The sequence below is a fragment of the Euleptes europaea genome, chromosome 15, assembly GCF_029931775.1.
Source record: "Euleptes europaea isolate rEulEur1 chromosome 15, rEulEur1.hap1, whole genome shotgun sequence".
NCBI classification, from domain to species: domain Eukaryota; kingdom Metazoa; phylum Chordata; class Lepidosauria; order Squamata; family Sphaerodactylidae; genus Euleptes; species Euleptes europaea.
In genome coordinates, this window is record NC_079326.1 from 31,513,753 (window position 1) to 31,539,100 (window position 25,348).

Below are 25,348 nucleotides of genomic sequence, written 5' to 3' on the forward strand. Positions count from 1 at the left end.
GGTGGAATACTACTGTGAAACGTAGAAAAGATGCAGTATAGGAGCATACGATGGTTATGTGACCGTGAAATAAAGAAATACATGTGACCTTGAAGTAATGAAATATATCTTGCAGGCTTGTAAGTTGCCATTCACCTGCTTGTCTCTTCTTGTAGCATCTCCTTCAGGCAAGGACGCATTCATAAATGCGAGGACTTGGTTCTGACTTCTTTACTAGACCATAGATGTACAGCAGTTTACCAAGTGCAGAGTAGATCGAACAGAGGGCTAATAAAACTTTATGGGTTAGTAACTTCTGTGGTAATTTTCTGGATGGCAGTTCACAGATATGTCTGGAGTATAACAAGTGTAACATGATAGTCACAAGGAATGTGGTCAGCCAAACAAATCTGATAACTTAGGATAATAATGAAAAGGGGCTCTGAAGACTTCAGGTTTTGTGTTCCTCCTCTTATGATTTCTTGTCTGCATGAACCTTAAGAAATATATGTATTTCTTAAGTAGTGATCTTGTTTCTGTTGCTCAGCTACTTCTCCAATACTTTGTATAGCTGGTAGGGTATGAGCTTTCGTGAGCCACAGCTCACTTCTTCAGATACAGCTAGAATGTGAATCCATTGGTCTTTAAGTAGAGGAACAGTATGTAAATGTGAATAGCAGGCTTGATTGTGCAAATGTGAATAGCAGGCTTAAGGTGCTACTGGACTCTTGCCCTTTTTGACTACTGCAAACAGACTAACACGGCTACCCACTTTGTATAGCTGCATGAGGTCTTCACGTTATAATGCAATAGTGGCAGGCAGCTCCTGGGTTTTGACAATGTAGTTATTTTTGTTAATGGTACTCTGTGGCAGTGAAGGTTATTTAAGCATACCTTTGTAGAAATCTTGCATTGCCATGAAAATATACTACCTGATCAATAGTGAATCTGTTCTATAATTGTTAAATGACAGCGAATGCTTATGCTTTATTGCTGAAAAACACCTTTGTTTTAACCACTGTCACTAGTACATCTAGAGAGCCAGTGTGGTGTAGTGGTTAAGGTGTTGGACTCAGGTTCAAATCCCCACTCGCTCCATGGAAGCTTGCTGGGTGACCTTGGGCCAGTCACACAGTCCTGACCCTGGATAATATTGGGATGGGAGACCTCCAATAGATGCAGGCAATGGCAAACCACCTCCGAACTTCTCTTGCCTTGAAAACTGTACGGGATTGCCATAAGTCAGTGGTGAGTTGATGCCCCCCTCCCCCAAAAGCAACAACTAGTACATATACAACAAAATTACTGTTAAGGCTGAACTTTCTTAAACTTGTTTTGCACATAATGAAGATATCGAGTTATTTGCTTGTGAACGTTTGGTATAAAAGAGAAATCTTTCGTTCTAGTCCACAGTTCCCCATGAGAGCATTTTTTGACATAATGGTACTTTTCTAACCTGTTAAGTGGTATAAGAGTAGCAACTTCCCCTCTTGTTTTCAAAGACCCCAAACATTCTATGGAATTTTTAGGGGTTTGTAGTGTATTAATGAAGACTCACTCTTTTGATATGAACCTGTACACCAGCTTCGATTTTCTCAGTGGACCTTGCTCAGTATCCCATCACTTATGGAAGGCACTGTAGGACTGTCTTGTTCCAGATGTCATATAATTAATTGTAATGGGATTTTGTTGCAGAGAGCTTGGAAATTGTTTTTAAATTGGGTTTTTTTTTTTTTTTTGGTATGGTATTTGAACTTGGTATAAGCTAGTTCTGGCTTATAGACGGGAAAGGTGGGGCACGAATATTTCAGGTAATAACTAAAAAGCAAGAAGTCAACTGAATGAACAAACCCCAACTATCAAACTAATTTTCTTTTTATAGGCAACATGCCAGCTCCTGAGCAGACCCCCTTGGAGGAAGGGCTGCAGCAGAATCCCCAGGAATCTTCCACAAGCACGGGCATGGAAACAGAGGCTACTGCTACCACTATTCTGGCTTCTGTAAAAGAACAGGTATTTAAAAAAAAAAAAAACCTATCTGAGGCTTCACGTGTGAGCAAGCTTAAAAGGGACGTCCTAATTGGGTGGTCTTGGCACAGCCTACCTATTTATATAGCATCTTACTATTAAAAAGCATTGCCCATAAGCATCGATAAGCTACAGTCAGTCCTGTTAATGTGACTGCGGATTAATCTCTGCTGCGGAATGTATTCAGTCACAAGATAGAATGTTTTGATGCTTACAGAGTAGTTGAAAATTAAGTGATTGCCGCAGTCTGCATTGATATTCGGGGGAGTGGGTAATAATTACCAAGACTGGCTTCCCTGTTTTCTTTGGCAAAGTCACCATTTTAGCAGACAGGTATACTTGATAGGGAATCTGCAAAGCTTTTGACTTAGTCAGATATGATGCCCTGATAATAGGATTGGAGGCTCAAAAAGGCTGGGGACCCCTGTAATAGAGGCTGAACATAGTGGAATGATAGAGTTGGAAGGGACCAGCAGGGTCATCTAGTCCAACCCCCTGCACAATGCAGGAAATTCACAACTACCTCCCCCACACACACCCAGCGATCCCTACTCCATGCCCAAAAGATGGCCAAGATGCCCTCCCTCTCATGAACTGCCTAAGGTCATAGAATCAGCATTGCTGACAGATGGCCATCTAGCCTCTGCTTAAAAACCTTCGGGGAAAGAGCCCTTACCACCTCCTGAAGAAGCCTGTTCCACTGAGGAACTGCTCTGTTAGAAAAAAGTTTGGATTTAGGAAGTTGTATTTTGGCTCTCGTGCCCTGACCTGGATGGCCCAGGCTAGCCTGATCTTGTCAGATCTCAGAAGCTAAGCAGGGTCAGCCCTGGTTAGTATTTGGATGGGAGACCACCAAGGAAGTCCAGGGTTGCTATACAGGGGAGGGCACTGGCAAACCACCTCTTTTAGTCTCTTGCCATGAAAACCTCATAAGGGGTTGCCATAAGTCAGCTGCGACTTGACGGTACTTTACACACACACATTTTGGCTCTCACAGGTTCAATTCTTGTACTTGTCCAAAGACAGTTGTTGTTCATGCCAGGCAAATATTTATTTTATATTTTATTTTATTTTAACTTTGCTTATATCCTGCCTGTCTCTCCAATGGGGACCAAAACCTTCTTATGTTGTTCCAATCTCCTCCATTTTATCCTTGCAACAACAGCCCTGTGAGGTAGGTTATGCTGAGAGTGTGCGACTGGCCCAGGATCACCCACGAGCCTCCATATCAGAGTAGGGATTCAAACGTGGCTCTCAGATCCCAGTCTAACATTCTAACCACTACATGATCTGGCTATCAGTGAACAGCATGACTGAAAGAAAGCCAAATATTGCAGGTAATATAAATTGGGTTTTTAAAAAATGCATCACAGGTGAAGATAATATACTCATCATCTTCAATATGAAAGTAAATCTAAGACTTGGTGCAGCTAATAATTTCCTAGGAAAATTACATTCCCATAAAAATGGCACCATTATCTGTGAAGTTTGAAGAGAAAGTTAGCAAAGGACACCAGACTGTCCTTTCACCAATGAATACTTTATAGTAGTACCTACGGTTTTTAATTTTCTTTATATGCTCCAGTAGCTGGTCTAGTAGTAATTTGTGGTAACATTTGTATGTTTTACTCCACTCCTTAATCCAAACATTTTGCTCCAAAGTAGCTAACAGCACTGAAATAAGGACCAATTAAGATGTTATACAGGGCAGGGGTATTCAGTAAGGGTTGCATCTATGATGGAAAGCTGCCTGTCTGTTGCTGCTCCTCCTTCCAAAGGCCTTGATTTCGGTGGCTGATAGCTGGAGATGGAAGCATGGATGTGAGCTTGAAGCAGAATTTTTTCTGGGAAACGTTCTGATTCTCTAATGTGATCTGATTGGCATATTTGGTTGTCTTATTTGTTTTCCCCATAGAGATGAGGAAATTCCTAGGATATCATGATGTCACTGGTACAAACCAGAAGTGATATCAGGACATTGCACTTCATGCAACATCATTCCCCACACCACCACCAAAGGTCTCCTTTTGGCTGCTGCTGTTCAGCTAGCAACCCTAAGCCAACTGAATTGTGAACAGAGGAGCTGAACTGAGCACAGGGGTTTGTCAGTGCTTCATATCCTATATTTAGCCCACAAGAGCACTGACAACTGTAGATAAACAGTCTGTATGTACAAATGCGGGAGGAACATTGTTAGATAGGAGGGTTTTCTGCTGAAATTACACAACTGAAACATGCCTTTTATTGAATGTCGGTTGTTAATACAGCCATGATGATGATGAGTAGGATGCCCACCTCCCTCCCAAGAAGGAAGTACCAGTCACTTGGCTTCTGGCCCTTAGAGCAATAATAATTTTTATCGGTATAATGTCGCAATATGTCCAACATTCTTTCCCCCCTACTAAATCATGGGGGATGGGGGGAAGAGTGTCCTTATTGTATGTCTAAAGATTTGATTCTTCATTCGATTCCACTTTGTACCATCCATGTGAAATTTGTTACAGAGGATCTGTCTTGCGAGGGACGTAATCTGACTCGGGTTCCAGTTTATTTGTGAACTAGAAGCGGTGTTTGCAAGGCCAGTTGCTTGCTCACAGATCCTTCAATATCTCCTTTACAGCTTCCATTTTATTCATTTATTTTTACAAAAAAAGTTCCTGGGATGATTCACCCTTGCTCCTTCTGTCAAAATCAATTGAGCATTAGTAAAATAATTGTACTGCAAACACCCCAATTAAATTTTATATTGAATTAAGGGCAAATTATTCTGAACATTTCTGGTGGGTACCTCCTTCATGGAACGTATGCCCTAAAGAAAAATGGCTGTCACCTGGAGTGACATGTATCATTTGGACCTTGCTGGACACTGTGTGTTTTTTTTCCAAATGAGATGGCCTTCCATTCCTTCCTTCTTCCCAGAATGCAAATGCTGCAACCTAATACAACAGTTAAACTAGAGCCCATGATCCTGTCAGTACTTAATACCCAAGGCTGCCAAACAAGGGTCTTAAGATCTTGATCTGGAAAATCTGTCTTTTTTTCTTTTTTTGCACTTTGCTTTTTAAATATTGTAATGCCTAGTCTTATGAAGAGTTCTTTTGAGCTCAGAAGCTTGCACAGTGTTGTTGTTGTTTTTGTCATTTTGTTTGGCCCTCATAAATGTTATTATCTGGATTTTGCTTCTTGCAGTGACATGCAGACATTCCTTGGTTGGTTTTAGGCTTCTTTTCCCAGCACTGGTAGCCTTTGGTTGCGATCTCTCAGCTGTACTATTTTGCTCTTTTGGAAGTACACACTTCCAAAAATGAAACTTGAAGTGGCTGCAGCCTCCACTTCAAATGCCATTTCTAGCAATATGGGGACCTGAGATGCTCCTCGTTTCAGGTGGTTTTATCCAGCGTTGCTGATTTGTGTGAAATTCTGATTGACTTGCTTGGTAACATTTGATTTATGTTTCCCACCCCCTTTCCTAACATCTTCCTGGATTTCCCACTTATTTTAAACCAGTATCCCTGTATGTTCTACGGTTGGGGTGTTGAACTCTTTTGTTACGAGGGCAGGATATGACATAAATACATCTTGGTCGGGTGGGGCCATGCCTCACCAGCCCAGATTGGGAGCGGGGGAGTGGTGGTTGCCTCAGCTGGTGAGCCCACAGCTGGTTCGCCAGCCCAGATTGGGACTGGAGGGGGGTGGGTGCCTCGGCTGGCTCCCAGGCGGGATAAGAGCTCTCAAGGGGCTGGGTCCGATACCTAGGGCATATGTTTGACATCCCTATGGGATCCTAGCTTCTCAGAAAGTATAGAAGGGACTGTTATTTGCAGTCGATCAGCTACAATACTTAAGTTGCGTAAATCCACACATGCCCTTCAGTTCCAATAAAATTATGCAAGAACCAACTGGGTTAACGAACGTTAAGCTGTAAATATTTAGGTTTAAGTTTATATATTTGCTTCACTTGTACCCCACTTTTCTCCTCACTGGGGGATCTAAAGCAGCTTATATTTGTCTTCTTTTTTCCATGTTATCTTTACATAGGGTTGCCAGGTCCCTCTTCCCTACCAGTGGGAGGTTTTTGGGGCGGAGCCTGAGAAGGGCGGGGTTTGGAGAGGGGAGAGACTTCAATGCCATAGAGTCCAATGGCCAAACCGGCCATTTTCTCCAGGTGAACGGATCTCTATCGGCTGGAGATCAGTTGTAATAGCAGGAGATCTCCATTTAGTACCTGGAGGTTGGCAACCCTATCTACAACAGCCCTGTGAGGGGTTAGGTTAGGCTGAGTGTATGGCTGACCCAAGGTCACCCAGAAAATGTCCTGGCTGGAGTGGGGACTGGAATTTAGGTAACCGTTCACAAGACACTGGTCTGTCTTGGGATATCCACAGTCTACAACATGCCTGGCTTTCAAACCATCTGTTCACTAAGACTTTCAGAGAATTCTACATCTTCCCCCAAAGAGGCTTGGCATCAGCCAAATTCATCAGATAAGTGTGTACCAAATGTTTGCCCACGCTGCACCTGATGAGTTTCTGTCTGGATACTTCTCTCTTCCCCTCAGCTGAAAAACGTTTGCGCAGAGGTATGTGGGACCTGTCCCTTGTGCTTGTTTACATAGTACAGAAGTTGAGCTGTGGTTCTGTCTACCGTTTCTCTTCCACAAGCATATTCAGAATAGGAAAAGGTAAAGGTAGACCCCTATGCAAGCACCGGGTCATTCCTGACCCATGGGGTGACATCACATCCCGATGTTTACTAGGCAGACTATATATATATGGGGTGGTTTGCCATTACCTTCCCCAGTCTTCTTCCCTTTACCCCCAGCAAGCTGGGTACTCATTTTACCGACCTCGGAAGGATGGAAGGCTGAGTCAACCTTGAGCCAGCTACCTGAAACAGAAGGGGTTACCGTACTTTGTATTCCCAGCGATGTATTAAGAGTTTGAAAATGTTGTAAAAAACATCGCTTTAAAAGGGTTTTTGGATACCACGCCTTATAAATGGTTGGGACGTCTTCACAACTAAAGGGGCCAAACAAAGTGCAAACAGTATTTTTTATAACATTTTCAAACTCTTAATACATCACTGGGAATACAAGTGCGGTAACCCCCAGACTTCCGTTGGGACCGAACTCAGGTCGTGAGCAGAGCTTGGACTGCAGTACGGCAGCTTACCACTCTGTGCCACGGGGCTCCTAATAGAAAGAATAGAAATAAACCTTTAAATTGTATAGTCCTGTAGCATGAATAGCCTCAACACTACTCTCTCCTGTGAGGTTCCAGCCAGGAAAGGTGCTCATTGTAGTTTATTCCTGAAGGTCATCTCTGCGCTGGGATCGTTTCTTGACAGGCAGAATATTACTGCTCACTGGCCGTAAGATTCCCTTCCAATAGTCACTTTGTCATAAACTATTTGTTGCTGGTGAACCTGTCAAGCAGAGGCGCAGATGTAATTGCTTTTAACAAGAGAAAATTATTAGGTAACAGGAAAGAACTGGTAGCTACTTGGCTAATGTCTGGTTAATTTAAAACTTAATGTTCCGCCTCTCCTTGGTAAAGCGTGTCCATTTGAATAAATGCATTGAGCTGAATACCTACGAAGGGGGAAGCTGTTCCTTCCTGTTAAGAGTACAAATTTCGAAATAGCAGCTAGTATTCCCAAAACTTGTCCTTCAGGGCACATGAGTCAGTTTCAGATGAACAGGGAGCCTTGTCTCTTCCTTGGAAGAGACAGAATTGAGGGCATTAAGAAATCACATGCAGTTTTTAAAGATTCAGTCTTCTGTTGATATTACTGTGTCAGTGTTGGGTAATTAAACACTTCTTCCTGTATGGCAGAGGGCCCAGAGTTGAATGTTTTCCAATACAATTATGTACACTTTATTCAGCTCAAACTGAGGCTTCAGTGTTTTATTTTTTGCTTCTTGAGCGTCCTTTTTATGTTGATAATTCTTATTTATAATGGACTTCTGTTTGCAAAGTAATTAAGGCGGCTGCGCCTTACCTATTTGAACAACTTTGGAGGTGACTATGTAAACGTTTTATGTAAATATACGTCTTCTAACAGGAGTAAAACTGGAAGAATAGAAACACAATGAAACTGCGAATAAAATCTCACAACAGGAATTGAAAGGAGTGCAGGGTAAAATTAAAAAAAAAAATGCTTAGCCTATGAAGTTTACCTTTTAATCTTCCCTCTTTTATTTATTGGTTTGGGTTTTTTATTGTTTATTTATTGTTTGGTTTTTTAGCCCCACCCTTCCCAACCAAAGTTAGGCTCAGGGCGGCTAACAACCAGTGAACTATACAGTTAAATAAAAACCCTTTACAAATGTATAGGCTAACATTTAAAATCCTATTCGTCCCACAAGATACGTAAAGGTAAAGGCCCCCCACCCCAAAAAAGGAAGACTTATTCTATTCTAGAACGGTTTTTGATGTTATTTTGGTGAAAGGGTGACATTCAACAGTGAAGGTATTTTCAACATTACATTACATATTGGCAATTTTTAGTCTGTCATTCACAGCATTAAAAACAGAAAACCTCCCTCTTGGCTTACTGTCCTATATGTTAATTTTGATTTACTAGAGAGTAAGTATCTTGTAAAGGTCCCCTGTGTAAGCACCGGGTCATTCCTGACCCATGGGGTGACATCACATCCCGACGTTTTCTAGGCAGACTTTGTTTATGGGGTGGTTTTCCAGTGCCTTCCCCAGTCATCTTTCCTTTACCCCCAGCAAGCATGGGGCTCCTTGGCGCAGAGTGGTAAGCTGCAGTGATGCAGTCCAAAGCTTTGCTCACGACCTGAGTTCGATCTTGACGGAAGTCGGTTTCAGGTAGCCGGCTCAAGGTTGACTCAGCCTTCCATCCTTCCGAGGTTGGTCAAATGAGTACCCAGCTTGCTGGGGGTAAAGGAAAGATGACTGGGGAAGGCACTGGAAAACCACCCCATAAACAAAGTCTGCCTAGAAAACGTCGGGATGGGTCAGGAATGACCCGGTGCTTAAACAGGGGACCTTTACAAGATACTTACTCTCTAGTAAATCAAAATTAACATATAGGACAGTAAGCCAAGAGGGAGGTTTTCTGTTTTTAATGCTGTGAATGACAGACTAGAAATTGCCAACATGTAATGTAATGTAATGTTGAAAATACCTTAACTGTTGAATGTCATCTTTTCACCAAAATAACATCAAAAACCGTTCTAGAATAGAATAAGTCTTTCTTTTTTGGGGTGGGGGGGAATCCTGTGGCAGTTTCGATGACCAAAAAAATCCGTTATAACATTAGCTTTCCAATAAAGCAGTAGTCTGTTTCATAAGGTTTATGAATATTGTAAAGAAAATAGATATAGCTCATCCTCTCCATATCCCCCCACCTCCTAGTGCTACCCTGAATATTCATTTTTGAGAGACAAGGGCAAAATTTTGACCATTGTGTTTTGTATTTAATACTAGAATATCCTAAATATCTGCCTGTAGGAGTAAAATCATAGATCTGTGGAATGGCTGCTTCTGTATGTAAATATGTAAATACTATGGTTATCAGCAAATGAGCTGCTACATTGGCAAGCTAAAGGAATGACACCCACTGAGCTTTGAGGTTCCTGTTTATCATAAAAGGAAAGTCTTTGCTCTGCCTCCAGCAGCTTATTCTGAATGCAAACAACAGCACACACACCCCACATACAAACATTATAGGAAAATTTCAGCAATTGCAGTTGCTGGTTTATACCTATGTTTCCGGAATAAGACCTGTATTACAAGTGTGCTAAGGTATCGGCATTCATCTTCATGATCAAGGATAGCTATTATTAATAGATTACTGTTGATAAAAAGGAGTTGCCTATTAAATTATTATTTTTGTATTGTAGGACAGATGTGTTAGTGAGACAGAAGATGTCCAGCTTCAGTCTCCTCCAAACCATGCATTAGGCCTATATTAGCATTTCCATGTATCACATTTACCCCACCTCCCCAATCCAGTATTATTAGTGTAATTAACAAAAGGAATGTTCAAAATGGGTTATATTATTAGTGATTCATCAGATGATGAGCGACGGGTGATGTACAATGTGCAATGTTTATTTGGTACTTTATTATGCTGATAATGTATTCAGTTTATTTTAGGCCATGTTATTTTTCTTTTTCCTTTTTCCTTCTATTTTTAATTAATGTTATATAGGTACCTTTATTGCTTAGTTATTTTATGCTGACCAATGGCCGTAACAATAAATTACGATTACTAGTGTAATTAACATGTGCTGACGCTTGCGCTGATTCCTCAAAATTAACTTTCACTGTTTTGAAGTGTTTTGAGCCAGAGACCCCAACATCTTCCTTCCCTGAGGAGTCCTTTAAAATTCTGGGAATCACCTTTCCCTGGGATCCCCATGGACTATTAGCCATGCTGATTGGGGGTGGGGGGGGGGACACAAAACAACCCTGGTTTCCCTTCTGGCAGCAGAGCAGAATTGAGGGGAGGGGATCAAGGGGAAGATCTGCCTCCATCAGTGCCTTCCGTTGACTTAATTACCAGATCCAACCCTTTGGATCCTCCCAAGGCATTTCCTGCAATGTGTAAACTGGCTGTTTTGCAGCAGGGCAATGGGTGTTGGGAGAAAGGCGTACTTTACTTTGAAAGCACTTCTCTTACGAGGAAGGAGCCTGAAGTAGAATTCTCCCATAATAACCTCTTTGCAGAATGACAGTTGTTAATGTTAAATGCCTCTTGGCCTAGCATCGTGAGGACAGAAACTTCACAGTGTGTATGTGTGTTGTTTTAACAAATACAAGTGGGAGGGAAATAGTACATTGAGGCAATTCAGTTATTCTATGATGGATTTAGGTGATCAGCTCTGAATTTAGTTCTTATTGTTGCAGAGACGGCATTCTTTCTGCTGTCACGGCCTATCCTTTCCTCTCCTCATAGCATTCTGGGTAATTTATAGAGGGGGAAAAGTAGCAATATAGGGTTCTGTAGGAAATAATGAGATTTCCAGACAACTGGTTCTTTAAAGTAAGGTACCTTTTAAAGATTAATTCCTCTTAATTTCTGCCAATACAAAAGAATAATTTCTGTTATCTGCTAAATGCATTCTTTGTGCTGCTTAAATACTTCATCTTATTGGTCAGCACTTCCTGAAATGGAGTTGGCTGTGTTCATCATGAAAGCTTATCTTGTCCACATTGATCCTTTGTTTAATGGAGACATTGAATTTTTAAATCAAATGTCCATAATGAAGGTTATAAAACGAATAAATGGAATTGTAACACATACCGTCAAATAGACTGTTTGGTGTTATCTAAACTGAATCTTACCCCTTCCCCCTTAACAAAAGGCTTTTAATAGAATTGCAGTGAGGTCAGGCCTTGATTTCATTTTCAGATACTTTTGTGCATTTTTCAAAAGTGTGTGTTTTAGGGGGAAAGAACCATGCACCTTGCATTCCACATGCTCCAATTTGTGTACTAATTACTGGTTTCATTTTGTAGCTGCTTCCACACATAGCAGATGAACATGTATACCTTTAAAAGGGTATTTGTTTACTTGTGTATAATTTCACACCCGTTTTTTTAATAGGGTCCCAGTACCTTATACTATGTCAATTATATTGTGGATAAAAACGTTTACAATGGGTAGGCAATATAGCTGTATTAAGCTGCAAGACTGATAGCCATTTTCAGTTAATGTTTAGTTTCTCGAGCATTGGTATGGCAATTCCAAATTTACTGCTTACTGGCATTCATTTGATCACCATAAATCATTTTGTCTCAAAGGTTGGGGAACTGAAATGTGCCTGAAAGCTGCTTTTAAAAGTTAAAAAGATTCCCTAGTAAGGGAAAGAAATAATTGAGAAAGTGGTTGAAGGTCAAATGTAACTCTGGTAAATTTGAGACTAATGGGCAGGGTAATTAACTGGAGTGGTAAATTTGTCATTTGGGAAGCCAAGTTTCTACTGATAAAGCCAGTTTATGTCAGCCAATTGAAGAACAAGCATTTAAGGTACCATAATGTTTGAGAGTAGATGTGACACTAGGCCAGTTGTAATATGTTAACATATTCCTGCAAGACTTGGAAGATTAATAAACTGGCAAGGGGGATTATAGGTGTGTGAGACCACATCTATATTAGAAATGTGAAGCAATGCCACTTGCAATGTATGGAATTTAGCCAGCCAGTGTACAGGTTGATAATAGGCATGGATAGTGGAATCAGGAGGCAAGCATATTGCATACCACTGTTCAGTTGGAAGAAAGCAGATTAGAGTGGAAATGGTTTTGGATCTGGCCCAGTCGAAGCATGTTGGAGGTATTTGTCCGCAATGAGAGTCATTGTTACCTCCATGGTGCCACCAACAGAAGACTTTAAAATGTATGGAGAACAGATGGTCCAGGTGGCGCGTTCTTTAGACATCGAAGTGACTACAGCAGAGCTCTGTCCAAAGGACAAGCTCCTGGGATGCCTCTACTCGGACTCACTGGGAGTCATAGCTTTTCCTTTTAGTTAAAGAGCTACTGACGGGTTTTTATTTTCATTTTCTTAATAAAAGTTGACAACTTGGAGCAGAGGGCCTGGAGGGATTTGGAGGGGCCAGGCCATCCCAAGTCTCATTGTGGCAGTAGCACCCTAGCACTGTATTCCCATTTTATATTTAGAATCACATTTTTTTTTGCTACAGTGACGGGTATGAGCTTATGCGTATAATTTGCTATTAAACATATTAGGATATTTCTGGCATGACAGTGAAAAAACTAATAGTTGCCATAAAACCAAAATTAATTTTAGATGTTCAGTCTTCAAGTAGCACGTAGTGGTAGTGACCTGTGCTGTTTACGTTAAGAGGTTTGTAACTATTTTTTTCTCCTATAAGAAGCTCCTTTTCCTGATCTTATAATAAAAAGAACCAGTTTGGTTATATGTCGGTGAGGTTTACTTTTTATTCATTTCAAAGTCCATCAAAAGACAAGATGTACTGCAAGCACAGTAATACGTTGGCATTAGATCTTTTGTGGGACAGAGTTGAGGGGCATCGGGGAAAAACAATTTGAAATGTGGTTTTGTGCCTCAAAATGAAGATTCTTAGAAAAGCACTTGCCCTTTGTGTGTGTGTGTGTGTGTTTGGTGCAGGAATATGTAGTTACTGTATTTTAATGATCAAAGGCGTAAGTACAGTATGTCTGCAAGTAATCACTTTAATGGCTGACATTCTAGCATCCATTAAAGTTATTTTATGGATGGCTGTTACATGCTGTATAATGTTTGTTTGTTCTGAAGTCTGACCTTGCCTATAAATGCCAGTTTGCAGATTTAAAACCTTCAACACAAATTACATGTTAGTCCTCCAATATCCCCATTAATGTCCTTTATAGAGGCATATTATGATAAGAATGTGAGAAAAAATAATGACTATAACATATGGAGATATGATAAATTTTCAAACAGAAATTAGGTCTTGGCAAAAGATAAAGGATGAAGACATAAAGTACAATGGCTACTATATTTTCAACTAATTTCCAGATTAAAAAAGGACATTCATACAGGAAGAGGCATAATAAGGGAACTGACTGAATTTGAAAAGGTGATAACACAGCAAAAAGAATATTTATTAGTATGAATTTATAAGCTATCAGTCTGATACAGAAACAGAACAAGTTAGAACATGTATGGTTAAATGGATGCAAAATTTTGAGGAAGAAATCTCTCCAACAATGGGAAAACATGGACGAAAAATATAAAATTTACAGCCAGTCAAACATTAAGAGAAAACTAGTATAAAATGTTTTATTGGTGGTATATTACTCCAAAGGATATTGAGAAGATGGACAAGAACTGTAAACGGAAATGTAAGGAAGTGGACAGCATGTTTTATCATATGGTGGACGTGTAGCAAGACAAAAAAAATACTGGAAAATTCATGCTGAATTCCAGAAAACTTTAAAAATTAAATTATCTATAGAAGCAAAGTGTTATTGGGTATTTTACCAAAAAATATTCCAAAAATCTTGGAAGAACCGTTCCCCTCTATGTTATCCTTACAGCAGCCACCCAGTTGGGACAGTCATGCTTTCAGCCAAACCTACCTAAGGTCATCAAGTGAGCTTCCATGTCAAAGGGAGGATCTGAACCTGGGTCTCCCAGATCCTAGTCTACCAGAAAAATATAGTTGTTGTCAAAGAGAACTTTAAAGTAGAGGGATACTGCTATTCCTAAAGTTGAAGAACAACCTCTATAATTTGTTTGAATTGGCAATGGTCAGTTTAATTAATGTAAAACTGGGTTGAATTCTGGGGATGACCTAAGAAAAGAAATTCCATAGTAATTAGAGTCAGCAAGTTGTGTGCAGTGTTGCTAGTGGAACATTGGATGGGAATGTAGTGGTTGGAATTTAAAGGAAAAGATACAGAATAAAACATATTCAGGTGTGGAGAATATCAAGATCTGAGGACTGAATGATGCAGTGTATGTTCTGTTGTCAAGATTACTACAGTATTAATGCGCAATTATGCACAGCACAACTATGTTACCGTAGCTTTTATTGCGTTGTCTTTAGCAACTGTCTTTTAAGTGTTGATAGCTTGCACGGGTGAAAGTCATCATATTGCAAACTGCACAAATGGAGCTATGTAGTTTGTCAAATTTAATATGGTACTGTTCAGTAGTGACAGTTCACAAATTGTGCTGTGAGTCACCAAGCAGTAAGTAATCAGCTGGTGAGAAATAAAAAAGTGAACAAAGAAACCAACCTAGAGATAACTCAGAGTTACTTTTGTATTCCATTTCTCAATAATTTTATGACGAAAGAACCAGTTACTCCAAGAGCAGAACAGTTCTCTAAACCTGTGATGATACCCTTTTGGTCACTTGCGTGAACTTGCTTAATCCTACGGCTGCCTTCTAGAACTCTAGGGATCTTCGGTTGTTGATTGTGTCAATTAATTTCCACGTAAGTACTTAAACCTTGAGGGTTTAGCTGCAAAAAGGTTCAGATTTATTAAGGTTTTTTGTGGGTGGAATTCATTACTTTATGCAGGAACAGTTTTGAAATACTACTACTTCTGAACTGCTGTCTCAAAGCAGATTTGTAGAAGCAGGAAATGTTGGTGATTTTATGGCACTGAAATATAGTTGCTTATTTCTGTTTGACTGATTCATAGGCTTCATAGCTGCTAAAGAAAAAGGGATCTCGCTTCTTTATTGCCATCTTAATGAAGCCATGCGCTGTGGTGGTTCTGAGCAGGAAGGGGTGCTGGCTGACTTCCCCAGAAGGCTGCTTTTCTCCCTGCCTCTTCCCCCCATCCCCCAAAAAAGACAGTGAGTCTGCCCCTCAAAGGTCACATTCCAGGAGAGCGGCTGTGTTTGGCGTGGCTGTTGTATGAGTGTGTCAGAGCAAGAGAACAATTCTTCAGTCTTAGTCTGGACACAGGAGTGGGGGCCTAGTTGGCTTCCAAGAGGCCAAGAAAGCTTAATGCTGTTTTGGACGAGCCAGTGCTGTACTACAATGCAGTCCACTCTTTGCTTGAAGAAACCTGCCCAGCTCCTTAACGCATACCCTTAACTAACACATACTTCAGTAAAAGCAAACAGAAGCCAGAGTTAAGGATATTTCCAAGACAGCTTTTTTTCCTTCTCCGTTGGGCTCAGCAACTTCTGCTTTACCCCTTCCACCCTCACCTAGCCACAGTGATCCATGCGACGGTCACCTCCAGACTGGATTACTGTAACTCGCTCTACGCAGGGCTGCCTTTGAGCCTGTTCTGGAAGTTACCGCAGGTCCAGAATGCGCCTGCATGGCTTTTCACAGGGGCCCTGTGAAGAGTGCACATTCAACCTGTGCTCTGGCAGCTGCACTGGCTCTCAGTTGCTTTCTGGATAAAGTTAAAGGTACTGGTACTCGCCTTTAAAGCACTAAACATTCTGGGACCTTCATATCTTTTGGGACCTCCTTCTCCAATATATTCACCCCAGAGAGCTCTTCATTCGTCTTCTGATAATTTACTGGTGGTCCCTGGCCTAAAGGCCGTCCAGCTGTCCTCGATTACAGCCAGGTCCTTTTTGGCTCTGGCCCCTGCCTGGTGGAACTCTCCGTTGAAGGAGGCCCAGGCCATAAAAGATCCGGCTTAGGGTCTGCAAGATGGAGTTGTTCCACCAGGCCCATAATTGAAGACAGCTAAAGTTCAAATGGGCTAAAACAGACTGCTGGCCTGGTCTGTGAAGAGCCCCCTCTGCTTTTGCCACTCAGTCTACCCCCATGCCCCCTGACCAGCTCTTTTAGATTACGATCTGGCTGTGGCTGGTTGTTATGCTCCCTGGCCACTGCTAGTATTGTGTTTTAGCTGGGGAGGATTGTTTGATCTCCGATTTTAAGTGCCATTACTTTGTTTTTAGATGTAATGTGTGAATCGTGGTATTTTAACAAAGTGTATTCTAAGTGTTAGTGTATATTTTGTTAGCTGCCCTGAGCCCTGCTATGCAGGGAGAGGGCGGGATACAAGTGTAAATAAATACATTATCAAAAAAATAAAATATTAAAAGATATCCCTTCAACTAAAAAAAAAGAGAGAGAAGGGTCTATTTGACTAGGGCAGTGATCTGGCATGGCCTTCCAATGGGTTTTGTGGTGCCTGTTTGCTTCTTTTCCAGGCAGCGAACCAATCCTGGCTTTCATCTACCTCTCTGGAGCAGATGAATCCAGAAACAACTGACTTCCTAGAGAATGATTGGCTTGCAGCGTCCCAACTTTGTGTGATCGGCCCCAGTACCCTATGGAAGCCATTTCCTGATGGACTCCAGACAATCAATTTGAAATGCAGCTGTTTTGTGGTGGTTCCTACTCTGTTCTCAAAATGCTAAAAGTGCCCACACGCTCAACAAGATTGGGGACTCCTAAGGCTTGTTTACTCCTAAGTAAACAAAGTCTGCCTAGTAAACGTCTGGTTGTGACGTCACCCCATGGGTCAGGAATGACCCAGTGCTTGCACAGGGGACCTTTATCTTACCTTTAAGGCAAAACATTACTACTTACTTTGAGCCCTGTTTGAGGAAAGGGGGGTGAATGGGATGTTACCAATTGTATTCACAACAACGGACATCCCATGAAACACTCACATAAATCTCTTGATATTTTAAAACTTTAATGAGCTACTGGGCTGCATTATTAGGGGAAGATTTAAATAGGTATAGGGTTTAAAGAGTCCTTTAAATAGGTATAGGGTTTAAAGAGTCCTTTAAACCATGATAGGGTTTAAAGAGTCCTTTGCTTATATTATGGCTTTGCGCAAGACTGGATTTGTAAGTGGAGGCTGAAGCTGCTAGCTATTCAACTCCCACTCACTCAAAACATTGCCTTGTGAAAGTAACTTTTTTTCCTTATCTGTTCTGTTGCTGGGCACATTCTTTGCTCATGCTCCACCTTCAGGGTGTGTCCAACCCTGGCTCTCGCACCGCTCGGCTCAGATGTATCGCTGCCAGATTATTAGCTGCTGAGGGGGTCTAAGTGCTGCCGCTGCCATTGTGAGTTGCTATTAGAGTTATGCATGACCTCACTGCCTGATGTTTTGTGGCTGGCACCACCTCTTGTGGCAGCCGTGTTGAGACTGCGCCCATTGCACTGTGTCAGAATTCCAAAGGTGCCAGTAGACTCAAAGATTGAGTACCCTTGGCTTAGATCATAAAAGCTTTTATCACAGACTTTAAGGAGCTGCACGATTCCGTTTTAGTTTTGCTCTGACAGACTAACAGAATAAGTCCTCTGGGATTTTTCCCTTGTCTGCCACACTTCTTCAAATGACTCAGGAGAGCATGTGGGTGAAGAGAGAATCCTTGAGCAAAGGCTGGAGTGTATATGAACTGCCTATACTGACTCAGTCACTAGAACAGCATTGGCTGTGTTGTCTGAGATTGGCTCTCTCATGTCTCCTGCAGAAAAAGGTTCCCTCTGCAGTCCTCCTCCTTGCAATCCTTTAACTGGAAGCGGGACTTAGGCTCTCACATGCAAGGCATAACCTGTGACATGAGCTACTGCCCCCTCTCCTTCACACTTCCTTCTGTCTGTTGCGATGTTTCCCGGCTTCCTGATCTAGCCAGGGGAGAGGTGGCTGCCGGACAAGCGAGGTGTCCACATGAGCAGATGGATATGGGTGAGGCATGCAGGTTACTAGTCTCCTGGGTGGCTTCTGCTCATCTCATGCAAGGGCATTTCAAAGATACTTTCAGCGTTGGTTGCTGTCGGATTATATATGCTCTGAGCAGAAACTCACACATGCTCTATAAAGTACATGTCTCCGTGAAAGATGCTAGCGATATGTGGACTGTTTTCCAACCACAAAGCTTTGTATGCATACCACTGCACCCTCAGCTGTATGCAAACATGATATAACCCTAACATGCAAGTTTTACAGTGACTAAGGAAACACATGTTGCACCTGCTTTTTCTTTGGAGCAGCCTTTAAGGACAGTAAGAAAGTGTTTAACACATAACCATTTTGCTAAGCACGCCTTAGGAATCTTCAGGCTTATGTACTCCCTCACTCTTTGCTTGAAGCTAGGAAATTAAATGCTACTGTGCCAAACCAGGGTTTGTTACAACCAGACTGCAAGCTACAGTTTGTAGGTTCTGTGCTTTCACATGAGTCAGAACTGCTAGGAAAGATTCATGGTTTATTAGTGCCGTTTATATTGTGGTTTTCAGTTCTTTGCTCTGCAACATATACAAACATAATTTTGTTTTCTCTCCTGTAGCACTTTAAAAAAAAAGCATCTTCAAAAAATTCTTTTTGAATTGCAGGAGCTCCAGTTTCAAAGGCTCACCAGAGAGCTTGAGGTAGAAAGACAAATTGTTGCCAGCCAGTTGGAAAGATGCAGGCTTGGAGCAGAATCACCAAGCATTGCAAGCACAAGGTATGATCCTCCTGTTACTTCCAGATGTTTTAACCAACTAAATACTTTGAATAAAGTTTTTAATTGTGTGTATTCTCACTGTATTATCTTAAAGGTCTCCTCTCTTTTTAAATGTTTGGATATCACATGGCATATTCAGATGTGATTGTCATGTCACTGTTTGCATCTGGTTAGTTCATGTCGATGTTATGTAACTTGTGGCTGCCTGAACACAGTGGGTAACAATTTTGTGTTTCAGTGATTTACTGGACTGGACCATGTATTAAGTGGTAGGTTGCCACAATGTAACTCTGTGATAGGCTGGTCATCCACAAAGGGTCCTTACCCCATAGCGAGGGCAATTCTACCACATCTCTTCTTTCCCAGACTTCCATTTGGAAGCAGATATATTGGTAAAATGCTTCTGCTTACATCTCATGATGTCACATGGTAAAGAGGACTATGCTAATAGTTCACAGTGCAGGTTTAGAGTTTAGAGTTTAGGCACTGCATAGCACAAGTTGCAGATACTTTCCACAGAAATTTAATGGAGATACATTGTGGTCCAGGATTTGAGTATTTCTTCAGTTTGTTTATTGTGCAAATCAGGAGGAGCTGGTGGTGGTCTTTGGACTCCTAGCATGTTCCTGTAGTTTGTCTAAAAGGAGAAGATTTAATTCAATGTGGCATTAGCAATGTTAATGGAATGCAGTCTACTCTGGTGTCGGTCAGCATAAAAATGAGACTGCAGTGAAATCCCATAAACCAGTTTTTTAGTAAAACATGAGCACACTAACTCCTAGCTTTTCAAAACAGATGAGTTGAAAAATACTTCTACAGAACCATGGTATAAGGAATTTTATAACGTAGTTTAAAAACTATTACTGATACTCATCAGCTACTGTATGATGAAGTCAGATTCAGAATCGTAATGAAACTTTCTTTTCTTTGGGAGCAATCTGAATACTAAGACTGTCAGTGCAGCAAAAAAAAAAGATCAACAACATAGGCTGATGAAACAGGAACAGTGCCATTCTTCATCCTATTTTTATGCCTTTGTTCTGTTCTCTGCAGTAGCTCAGCCTACTAAGAGAAATGCTGGTGTATCAAGCTTTCTTAGGACAAAAGGGTGGAGCGGTATGCAAGTCCAGTACCATTAAATAGTAATAAAATTAGCATATTCAAGTATTGGTATTCTGTATTGATTTGTAACACCAAATACCACAGTTAAAGGTAAAGGTAGTCCCCTGTGCAAGCACTGGGTCATTCCTGACCCGTTGGGTGATGTCACATCCCAGCGTTTACTAGGTAGACTTTGTTTACAGGGTAGTTTGCCAGTTCCTTCCCCAGTCATCTTCCCTTTACCCCACAAGCTGGGTACTCATTTTACCAAACTCAGAAGGATGGAAGGCTTAGTCAACCTTGAGCTGGCTACCTGAAACCAACTTCCATTGGGATCGAACTCAGGTTGTGAGCAGACCTTGGGCTGCAGTACTGCAGCTTGCCACTCTGCGCCACGGGGCTCCAAATACCACAGTTAGTAGGGTTCATTTTCGATGTGTGCAGTCCCACATAGCGACTGCGCATGTGCAGGCCAACTTTGGATCAGTCATAAACTGAAAGTTCTCTAGGGGCGCTGTGCACTGGAATTGCAGGAAGGCTTTCCTGCCCCATCCATCATGTACTCAAGCGCACACATGCCCCTCTCCCTCAGTTCCTCTTTTGCCGCCTTAGGAGTCAGTCGTGTTTTCTGTAGCTCCTCTTCGCATCATCATTTTCGAGGCCCTGGTCGTTCCTGTGGTCTTTGATACTGTTGGACTTGTGGGTAGGGCATCTTGAAGTGTTGAGTGATTGCTGTCACATTTTCGGGGAGGCAGCAATCCTGTCAATCTATTGCTTTCTTCTAAATTGAATAGTAGAAGGGTGCTTGAAATAGTTTGCTTCTTTTTTGTGGGTGGTCTAGTGCTGTATGCTAGATATTGTTTTGACTTATTGTCGAAGGCTTTCACGGTCAGAGTTCATTGGTTCTTGTAGTTTATCCGGGCTGTGTAACCGTGGTCTTGGAATTTTCTTTCCTGACGTTTCGCCAGCAACTGTGGCAGGCATCTTCAGAGGATTAATCCTGCCACAGTTGCTGGCGAAACGTCAGGAAAGAAAATTCCAAGACCACGGTTACACAGCCCAGATAACCTACAAGAACCAATTGTTTTGACTGTTTGGGTTTTTGTAAATCACCTAATGCTGTTAAATGTTCCATCTTGCAAGGAGGCCCTGCAAGCCTCTAAACATAGTAGGGCATTCCCTGAGCTCTGGAATTGCTCTGGCCCCATTTTTACAGACATTCTGCTGAGCAGTGGGGTATTTGGGAGGGGGAGGTTCCAGGGCTTTTAATTGAAAGAACTGTTTTTAATCTGAGTTGCTGATTGACCTTGTACACTGTTTTCATTTTTTAACTATGTGTTGCAGATTAAATAATATTTTAATAGCTTTATAATTAGTGAATTTTGCTTGTGTTTTGATTTCATATCGGTTGTAAACCACTTTAAAATCCTGGAACAAATTTTTAAACGCACACCCCTGAGCTTTGAACTTGGTCTTTATTAACGGGGGAGTGCAATTCCAGCTAGAACAGGGCTGATTCAGGAAGACCAACATGGGCTTGTTAATAACCAAGTGCAATTTAGATTTATTTAGATTGAATGTCAGTGTCCTGGCCCTAATCCAACTCATGGCCACCTCCACTGTTTCAGGATGTCCACTGCTTCACATGACTAAGTTCAGAATGAGAAAAAGAGCCGGCCATCACCTGCAGATCAGTGACGCCTTAGTCCCAAACTTCAGACAGTCCTCCCAATTGGTTTCATTGAGATGTTAAATATCACCACAGGCGGTCTAGACACCCACAGGACCCCGTATTTTAGATGGCATGCACACAAGCAGTTGCCTACCAGTTCTCCTTTGAGAACCAGTTCACCAGGAAGGTTTGGGAACCATAATAGTGCAGTGACTTTACCTAACGGTCCATAAGGATTCTGTGGTTCATGGTATCAAAAGCCGCATTTGTTTTAACAGCTCTCCATGAGCAGACACCACTTTAAGATGCTCTCCAAGCTCTAGTTTCTCTGATGCTCTCCAAACTCTAGTTTCTCTGATTAGTGAACACAGATATGAAGAAAAATGGTTTTGTGAAATAGCAGAGCAAATATTTGTTCTATTCTAACCTTCATTTTGAACCTCAAAGCTTCTTTGTCCCCTATGCCTGTTTTCTGATTACAGAAGAACCTTGATACTTATGTGTAGTAAGGTGTTTAGTTAGAAAAATAGCTGCTTCTGAATTTTTGACAGGTTGCATAAAACATACATATGAAAAATTGACTTAATTTGTTGCTAATGGTTTTTCCTAAGCCTTCATTTCCTTAATTATGTGGACAGCCACCTATTAAACAAGAGTAATCATTACACTTGTTTGTGGCAGATGCTGATAAGTACAAAAGCACCCAACCCCACACAATCCCCATTATTGTGGCACTCTATTAGGGCAAAAAATACTTGGTCAAGCATATTCTTAGACAAGGACCAAAAAATGATGTGTAAGGTACCAATAAAACAAGAAATGTGTTCCAACTCAAAAATAATTCAGTTACTTCAGCTCTGTTCCTCCGTTTTATCAATGTAACCCTGAGTTCAAGTTTCCGGGTACTCAAAGTCTTTGTTTAGCATATCCTCCTGTTGGTATGAGCGCAGTTTCACTGCCATTTCTCATGTGTCAGTCTCACAGGTATGGTTGGTGCATTACTCTAGGCATGTTTCAGTGGTGTGAAAGCAAAATTATCTACTAGGTCTTGGATCTTAAGCTGTCTTTCCACTTGCACCCTTCCTCATCCAATTGGGAGGCGGTCCACACTTCTCTAGCACCCGGCATTTTTCAACCCATCAAAAGACATTGGTATAGCATGAGCAGAAGTACCTAATCTCAGAGGAGTGAGCTCCACAGCAGACTGTCTCCACAACAGAAAGGGGTGCTGCGCTAGGGGAATCAACTCTCTACTTTAAATGCTTCATGACTGATAGTACAATTTTTTTTGCCCTAAATCTTCAAATACCTCCAAATCTTTATATATATTCCACTAAATTATTGAATAATATATGCTAGTTATGGATGCTGTTACCATAAAATGATCCCATCATTTATAAGGCGCTTGCCAAGGTGATGAAATAATAGTACTGCACGTAAAACCTGATCATTTGTTACTTTCTGCCCAGAGTGTACCTGAGTTTGCATGTCTCCTCCCTTGATTATCAGTAGAAGTGAATGACTGATTGGGAAAATTCCAAGAGCAAGGGAAGGAATATATATATTTAAAGTTAAACTCTGAGACGAAATTTAAAAAAAAACATGTTTATATTTGTATATATATAATTATAAGCAGAAAAGTATATGTACTAGAATGAATTTAAGGTCTTTATGTGCTACAGAAAGCTGAACAATCATGCAAATTCAAGATTTATAAAGTTAACCAATTAGAGAAGAAGGAGGGAAAATAGAGCTGTCATATCGGTCCCTTAGCCTGGTTAGAGAAAAACCAATCAGACAACAGGGACAATGTAGCAATCCTGTTGGCCCTTTAGCAAACTTTCATAAGAGCCAATTACTAGTTAGTTAGTTTTAAAAAAAAATAGAGACAGAGGAAGAGCTCTGAAGAACTTCAGAAGACAGAGCTGAAGTCCACATAACTGCAGCGGAGAATTCCCTCCAGGAGGTGGAAGGTGCTTGAGGAAGCTGTAGACCAAGGAGGGCTGAATAGCTGTGGAGAGAGCTAGGCCCCAACAACCTGACTACAGCCCGTCTCAAAGAGGTCCACAAAGGGGGATGCTACATTGAAGTGCAGGGAAGAGGAGAACGCTGGCAGAAAAGGCCTCAAAAGAATTGTAAGTTGGAATTAATATGGAATAAGAACAAAGACATTTCTCCTGTATCCAGTTCTGTATTTTTCTATTGTTATCAAGTTGGTGTTAAACATTAAAGAATACAGGTCTTTGGATCTGAAGAGAAACGAGTTGTTCTTTTACTTGGGAAGCGAGCACCTAAGGCCTAACTACGTTAACCAACCCTGAGTATCCTGACAACTCCTCCACTTATTTTAGATTAGGACCCAACCTTCCTCCCATCCCAAGTAGCTTTTGTACTTCAAGTAACAGTGGAACAGACACCAATCTTATTCCAATTTTGCTTCTATCACCCTTTGTCATCGTGCTTCTGTGGGTAGCAAACTTAATCATGCAGGATGGTGCAGCTCTCGACAACCTAATGGCAGTGTTCATGTAAATGTTCTCTGTTATCACTCTTTTGCAGTATCTCTATTAAGTTTCTGCTCTAGAGAAGGAAAAGGCATTTATGGTTTATTGTATTAGTTTTGAAGGATGCCTATTTTCACATATCTATCCATATACAACACAGAAAGTGTCTCTGGTTTAGATAAGAAACTGTAGTTTGCCAGTACATAGTCAGCCACAGCACTCGGGGTGAATGGCACCAGTAATAGCATACTTCTGGCTAAAATGATGTAACATTTTCCCCTACTTGGTTGATGGTGGCTTCGTCAAAGGAAACCCTTTGCAACCACCTGAAAATTGCCATCCACCTGTAAGAAGCTGAGTTTGGCTGTCAATTAGGAAAAATCCAGGCTCATCCCAGCTCAGAACGTTCAATTTATAGGGGCTATCCTAGACTTTAGGAGAGCTAAGGGTTATCTCCCCATGGAAAGGGTTACCTTCTCCTCTGGACACGTTCCAGCTCAACCTCTACTTCATTCAGTTTGAAGCCTCCCTCTACCACCCTAAGAAACCTTCTGAAGGAAGTGGCTCTTCCACCAGAGGAAGAGCCTCTTCTATCGGAGGAAAGCTCCGTAGGTTAGATGTTGCATATGCTGAGGTACTGTACTTACAGATGGGCAGAAGAAATAAATCCAGGCCCTAATATAAATTTTTCATAATATGCCTCATAAACTGGCTGACAGCACAGCAAATTGTGTTAATATTTGTAAACTGCCTACCTGTTGCTTGTACCTGTATGTTGTTGTTCAGTTAAACTGTTTATTGCCAAGAGGCCTTATAATGTGAAGCAAAAAAAAATATTGAATTGACATTCTGTAGAGTCCTTGAGATCTGGAAACATACTCAGTGCAAAGGCATCAAGTTTATTGGACTTTTGCATTCTCTGTAATAATTCTTTAATTTAAAAGACAGTAATGGAAAACTTCTAAATATGAAGAAATACTCTAAACCACAGTTTATGGTATTCTCAGAGAAACAAAGTTTTTGAGATTAAACTGTGTAAAAAAAAAACTAAGAATTTGTCTAACAGCACCGAAGAATAAAAAACACCATTTTCATGCACACTCTGGATTTAAACGTTGGCCTCTCAAATGTCTTGTTTTATGTCTTAAAAACTTGAATCACCAGAACA

General features: G+C 41.1%; 1 protein-coding gene across 12 annotated transcripts in view; it reads left to right on the plus strand.

Moving 5' to 3' along the window:
- The first annotated feature begins 1,861 nt into the window (after positions 1-1,861).
- The window catches only part of PKP4 (plakophilin 4), a 100,041-nt gene continuing 76,554 nt past the window's right edge, over positions 1,862-25,348 (plus strand). For all 12 annotated transcript variants that reach the window (XM_056861602.1, XM_056861606.1, XM_056861604.1 and 9 more), the window contains exons 1-2: positions 1,862-1,992; positions 18,791-18,903. In XM_056861602.1, coding sequence (XP_056717580.1) covers positions 1,867-1,992; positions 18,791-18,903 — 239 coding nt within the window. In that variant the 5' untranslated portion in view covers positions 1,862-1,866. The remainder of the gene's footprint in view (positions 1,993-18,790; positions 18,904-25,348) is intronic.